This window comes from Phocoena phocoena, chromosome 18 (genome assembly GCF_963924675.1).
Source record: "Phocoena phocoena chromosome 18, mPhoPho1.1, whole genome shotgun sequence".
Classification (NCBI taxonomy): domain Eukaryota; kingdom Metazoa; phylum Chordata; class Mammalia; order Artiodactyla; family Phocoenidae; genus Phocoena; species Phocoena phocoena.
This window is the reverse complement of record NC_089236.1, coordinates 50,658,020-50,664,725: the sequence shown is the minus strand read 5'-3', so window position 1 is coordinate 50,664,725 and position 6,706 is coordinate 50,658,020. Positions and strand designations below refer to the sequence as shown.

At 48.8% G+C, this 6,706-nt stretch overlaps 1 protein-coding gene and 1 pseudogene across 5 annotated transcripts in view; both read left to right on the top strand.

Moving 5' to 3' along the window:
- The first annotated feature begins 2,807 nt into the window (after nt 1-2,807).
- Nucleotides 2,808-3,181, top strand: LOC136137807 (MORF4 family-associated protein 1-like; annotated as a pseudogene).
- A 2,088-nt stretch (nt 3,182-5,269) lies between these two features.
- The window catches only part of TBC1D4 (TBC1 domain family member 4), a 210,703-nt gene continuing 209,266 nt past the window's right edge, over nt 5,270-6,706 (top strand). For all 5 annotated transcript variants that reach the window (XM_065895799.1, XM_065895798.1, XM_065895796.1 and 2 more), the window contains exon 1: nt 5,270-5,767. In XM_065895799.1, the coding sequence (XP_065751871.1) occupies nt 5,270-5,767 (498 nt within the window). The remainder of the gene's footprint in view (nt 5,768-6,706) is intronic.

The following is a 6,706-nucleotide window of genomic DNA, read 5'->3' as shown; positions in this document are numbered from 1 at the left end:
TAAGCGGGAAGAAAAGTAGATATTGGGGGAGGGTACAGAATGGAAGAGAGAGATAGAAAGAGAAAAAAAGAGAGAGTACATTTGTGCTTGGAAGCAAGGAGACAAACTAAGAGATTGAGGTGAACCTTTCCAGTCTTATACACTAGCTCAGGCCCTTATACTTCTCATGTAGTATATAGTTTTTAAACTAGGATTTGACTGAATGTTACAACTTCTAATTAATGCTAACAGCATTATAATATTGGGATTATTAGAGGAGCACTTTTTAAAAAAATAAGTGTTTACTTTTGGATATCATAATAGAGGTGGCTATAAGACTATTCAGGAGATATTTCTTGCAGATTGTTAGAAATGCTTTTCATGAGCATATTCTTTGGCCCATTTTTGGGCAACAGTGGGGTTGAGAGTGGAAGGGTTGGGGGTCAGAGGATGATTTATTGCCCCACCATTTAGTAAACATCATAGACCTGCATATTCAGTGTAATAGCCGGCAAACATTTAAAATTGTATCATCCTCTTGTCTTTTTCTAAATTCAAGTAATCAAACTATAATTGAACACTTTTTTATGTGCATGCAATTCTCTAAGCTTCTGCAGGTGATACAATGATTATAAGAAACTAATAGCTTACCATATAGTTCATTCATGCAATAAGTCAAATGTCTAAATGATAATAAAGCAAGTTATATAAGATACAATATATACTGTAGTATAATAACCTTATCGGACAGGATAGGATAGATTTACAACAAGGTAGCAGACAACTCCACAATCCCAGTGGCTTAACAAAGAAAAAAGTTTATTTCCCACTACAAGAAGTGTGCTGTGTGCCTGGGAGGGTCTCCAGGACAGCTGTCCTCTAGGAACTGGTGCAGCATTCTGGACTGCTTTGATCACGAGGAACCTCCATACTGATGTTTCCATAATGACCACTGAAGGGGAAGCATGGGGATGGACAGCACGAGAGGGCTGGGGCGTTGATTATTGGCAATTAAATGCTTCTACTCAAAGACGTGACCCAAGTCACCTCTGGTCACATTTCACTTCTAAAACAAGTCTTAGGATCGTGCCTGCCTTCCCGTGTGTCAGGATGCAGAGAGGATCAGGTATTGGTAAACAGTAATAATGCTCATTAATGCACAGTAAGCAAAACATCACAAAAAGGTTACAAAGAAAGGGCTAAGGATGTTCCAGAGCAGGAAGCAATCACACTTAGGATGTCATGTAATAAAAGACAATTCTTCTGTGTTTCTGTCAATAAGTAGATGTTTATTGCATCACTTTCTTTCACCAGTAAGAAATGGCCTGCTGGGGCTCCAGATTCATTCCTAGCTCCCAAGCTGGTTGATTTAGTAGAACCCACAAGACTTCCATGCTTTCCCCAGATCTCTGTTCTTTTCTTTCTTTTTTATAGATCTCAGATACGTGGCCTAGGGAAATAGGATCCATATAGGAGTTTCTGGCAAGGTTTTGCAAGGTTTCAGTCACATTTGGACAACTTTTCACTGCTTTTTAAAAAAATAAATAAATTTATTTATTTATTTATTTTTGGCTGCGTTGGGTCTTCGTTGCTGCGCGAGGGTTTTCTCTAGTTGCGGCCATCGGGGGCTACTCTTCGTTGCGGTGCGTGGGCTTCGCATTGCGGTGGCTTCTCTTGTTGCGGAGGACAAGTTCTAGGCGCAGGGGCTTCAGTAGTTGTGGCACGCAGGCTCAGTAGTTGTGGCTTGTGGGCTCTAGAGCGCAGGCTCAGTAATTGTGGAGCACGGGCTTAGTTGCTCCACGGCATGTGGGATCTCCCCAGACCACTCCGTGTCCCCCGCATTGCCAGGCGGCACCACTGTGCCACCACTGTGCCACCAGGGAAACCCTTCAGTGCTTCTTGAAGACATGGTTCTACTTTGCACAAAAGTGTGGCGGTGTGAGTAAACCGAATGAGTGAATCTAACCAATTAATAATGTCTTTATCTTGGAGCTTAAATTCTATCTATAAGGGAGCCATCAGGGTGCACCCAGAGATTCTGCATGGGAATAATGGGAATTGATTGTAGTGATATTACATATAGGATAAAAAACAGTCCCAAGGAGAAAGTGAGAATACCATTAAAGGAAAAAAAAAATGAGAGAGAGAGAGACAGAGAGAGAGAGAGACAGAGAATGGGAGAGGAACCAGAGTTTTCATTTTTCCTATGAGCCGTTTGGAGAAAATTGGGAACTTTAAGGGTCTTTTCCACTTATTTTTGTTTACCTGTTACCTAACTCTTAATTATAATTTAGTAAGAGTAAAAAGAATGAAAGTCCAATATGCTAAAAAGAAAAAAGAATACTTCTCTTTCTGCTTTAAAATTAGAATGATTAAATTATCCCTAGAATGTTTTTTGAGTTCCCTGGAAATATATATTACTACATATAAAAGGGTGCGAATTCTCTACACTAGCTCTGAACTGGGTAGATACAATGAATAAAATGTATTGGCTGCACTAAAAGCTATGACGATTCATGTTTGTCATACCATGTTATATTTTAAAGGGAAATTGGAGTTAAAAATACTTGATCGTGATTCTGTTCACCGCTCTGCAGTTTACATGTGAGGCTGTTTCCTCCCAGAGCAGTTGTGAAGCAAAAGGCGCAAAGAGATATTTTTAAAAAGACAGTTCAGGAACACTATTGACAGTTCAGGAACACTATTGACAGTTCAGGAACACTATTGACAGGGACTGTGGGTCGCTTTTGACCCGAGCAGTAACTGCTGATCAGCTGTCCCAGGCCAGGGCGTGAGGGTCGTGTGGTTCTGAAGATGAGGCAGGAAAAATGCGCCCCTTGGACCGGGACAAGGTAGAAGCACCGGCGGAAGTGGAAGTTTTGGGGCCCTAGGAAGATTTGGAGCAGTTCCTGCTTCCAGTCATCCGTGGGGTGCGGGAGGATATGGTGGCTCTCCCACGAGAGTGTACCTGAGGACCAGGAGTGAGTTGTGGAAGATGGATAATATGCTCATGCAGATAGAAATGCAGGTGGAGACCTCGGAGGAGAAAGCCTTGAATCACCTTCAGCATCCCAGTGGGGAAGCTGATGAGAGAGTGCCAGAGTTGTGCCAGAAGGTGGAGGAGAAAGCCAAGGCGATTGCGAAGATGGCAGATTTGATGGTGGAGCTGGTTTGGCAGATAGAGAAAAGCAAATCGTCTTGAAGGAGGGTTGGCTTTCACAGCTGATGGACTCTGGTCCGCTGGTAAGGATGGGCGGATACCTGGAAGAAACTGAAACCGCTCATTTTCTCTATTCAGTTTTTGTATGTTTTTTATTCCCATGTAACAATGTCCCTTAGGGTCAGTGGCTGGTGACCTTGATATGGGTGTAGATTGTCAAATGTATTTGGTTCCTAAAAATAACTTTCTTTTGAGAAATACTCTCATAAGGGAAACAGGGCTTAATCAAAACTCGTTTCAGTTTATTTTTGTTACTTTGCAGTGTTTTGGAAATGTTGGGCATGGCCTTGTATTTTGTTGTTATCATGTGACCTGATTGTTTTCTGGAACTTTGGAACACCCGTGTGAAGACTTGGGATCAGAATCTTCCAACTTTAGAGGTGCAGTGGAAGGCACTACTTGGATGTAGCTGGTGAAGCAATGTAGGAATGAGATTGCTTTGGATAAGACTGGGAAAAACCAAAAGAGAGTTGGAGATGGAAGACAGTGGGCACCTTTTGGAACTTGAATACCTCTGTGAGACAAAGGAGGAGAGCTATGTTTTGTGGCATATTGTCTCGTGTTTATTGTATAACCTGTCAGGTGCGTTTATTTAGACAACCTATCTGACCCTAAACGACAAAGAAGTTTGAATAGGGAATGATGGAGCGCACTTTACTATTGTAATATCCTCACACATTACAGAGGTTTAAGAGTATGGCGTCAAAGAGACAATCTACCAAGAGCCTTGAGAGCCTGGAGAAAGGAAAAGGCATATCAGGGCCCATAAAGTCCCTTCTAGGTCACCAGGGCAGTAGATCTGACTAGGATTTGAGGTCAAAATCAAACATGTAACAAGTGTTCATTTGCCTTGAAAAACAAAGACCTAAAAAGCCTTAAAATATTTTTTTCTTTTTGTGCAGATGACCAAAGCACCTATGTGTGTTAATAAAAAAAATCATAAATAAATTTCTTTTGAAATGGAAAAGAAATTTCATCGTAATTTCGTGATTTAAAACACGAGTATTTTTTTGGAGATTATTAGGAAATAAGATTCAGAAATTATGATGCAGGCTTTAGAAGGAATTGAAACCAAGCAAATATGATTAATTAAAAAAAAAAAATCCCAGCGCCCCGTTGAGAGTGGTCCCCTCTCCAGGGGGCAGCAGAGACGCTCAGAAGAAGACGGAGATGTCGATGACCCGGGAGATGATGAGTTGGTCCGGACAGTGCCGGCGCCGGGCGCAGTATTGCTGCCCGAGGGGCGGGTTGGAGGGGCGGTCTGGGATCGCGGCCGGAGAAAGAGGCGAAGAGGTGACTTCACAGATAAGCTTTTATAGGCACCACTCTCCGCCCGCCGGACGGGAGGCGGGGTGGCAGCCCGATTAAAGAAGCAGCCTGGAAGGAAGGAAGAAGCGAGGGAGGGACGGAACAGTTGGAGGAGGAGCAGCGAGCTGGGCTGCGGCGACCGGAGGAGGAGCGGCCCCCGCGAGGCCACGTTTTGTTTTTGTTATTTTCCATCGAAATAGTTCTCGCAGGCCCTTCCAGAGAACCGATCGCGCCGAAGCCCGGGAGCCCCGACCTTCCAGGTGACAGCTGGTCACCCTGGTAGGAGTCAGCTCCGCCCCAAGTCACCCCCTCCGGCGCACAGCCCATTCCCCGCCCTGCCTCCCAGTGCCCGCCCGGGGCGAGCGCGGCGGCCGCAACGGCTCTGCAGCGCTGGAACTGGCGGCGACCGGCGGAGGCGCGGGGCCCTCGGCGTTGTCCTCTGACCCAGCGGAGCCGCGGACGAGGAAGGGGGAAGTGCGGCCCCAGGCTCGATCCGGAGAAAGGAGGATAGCGATTTAACCCGCCCTCTCCTGCCAGTCCTGCTGCCGGGCGCTCCCCGGGTGCCCGCCGCCAGAGCCTGGGAGCCGCGCCCGAAGTGCCGCATGGGGCAGGGCCACTAAAGCGCGGAGTTCGGGGTCGCGCCGAGGCGGGCGCAGGGGCCCAGCGCGGCTGTTGGCACAGTTTCGGCGGCGCCTTCAACGCGAGAACTGGGGGCGCGGCGCGCCGATCCGGCCGCCTCCGTGCCCTCGGGAGGCGCGAGTTATGGAGCCCCCCAGTTGCCTTCAGGATGAGCCGTTCCCGCACCCTCTGGAGCCCGAGCCGGGCGCCACTGCGCAGCCTGGCCAGGGGAAGCCGGGAGACAAGAGGTTCCGGCTGTGGTACGTGGGAGGGTCGTGCCTGGACCGCAGGACCACGCTGCCCATGCTGCCCTGGCTCATGGCCGAGATCCGCCGGCGCAGCCAGAAGCCCGAGGCGGGCGGCTGCGGGGCGCCGGCGCCCCGCGAGGTGTTCCTGGTGCTCAGCGCGCCCCTCCTGCGCTGCGTGCCCGCGCCGGGCGCCGGTGCCGCTGGGGGCTGTGGCCCTACGGCCGCGCAGCCCAACCCGGCAGTGTTCATCTTCGAGCACAAGGCGCAGCACATCTCGCGCTTCATCCACAACAGCCACGACCTCACCTACTTTGCTTACCTGATCAAGGCGCAGCCAGACGACCCGGAGTCGCAGATGGCCTGCCACGTTTTCCGCGCCACAGACCCGAATCAGGCAAGACCGCGGCTCGGAGGCACGGGGGAGGGTCCATCACACCCGGGAGAAGTGGCAGGGCTGCAGGCGCTGGGACCCCACGTTAAAGACCGACTCTGGTCCAGCTGCTGGCGCGCGCCTTCCATGTGGCGCGCTTGAGCGCAGGCTGGTCCCGCTCCTGGGACCCCGAGTCCGGAGCTTGCTTCTGGCGGCGGTTCCTTCCCCGCAGGGCCGAGGAAGAGGGAGGGAGGCGGAGAGTGGTCTCGGGACAGTGGAGGAGCTGGTGCGCCCTAGGAGAATGCGGGAGCAGCGCGCGTCCCGGGAGGATCTCGATGTCTTGGGGTGTGACTGGAGATGGCATCCCCAGCCTTGGCCGAGTGTGTGCGTGCGTGCACGTGTGTGTTTAAGAGGGAAAGCGGGAGAGGGTTGGGTTCCTAGAGGCCCCCGCACACACTCTCGGTCTTTGCCGAGTCCGGCACCTTGGCCCCTTAGGACAGTCGCATCCTAGTCACAGCAGCACCTGCAGATCTTGGATCTGGGAAGCTGTTTTGGAGCCCGGCTTAGAGAGAAGTTACTAGACGTTGTCAGATTGTCAGCAAAATACGAATCTGCCTTTAGATTTTGAGTGGAAAGACTTTTTTTTTTTTTTTGTAGTTTTTTCCACACTAAATGGAGACAGAATCAGTACCTACCTGGGTGATTTAAAAATCAGTGTTGTAGAAGAGGTGAACATCTCTTTTCTAATATTTCTCCAGAGTTTACTAAATCAAGGTGCCTGTTACCAAACTGCGTTCTACTTCCTTAAAAAAAACGGACACAGTCCTTTTTCCTCTGGAGAGTTATCTAAACAATCTTTACTACAGTGATTGTGTCTTGAAAAACAGCACCTCCCCCTTTTTAAAAAATGTGTAAGGAGTTTACCATATCAAAAGCCCCCCAGATGCTGTTATTTATAATTGT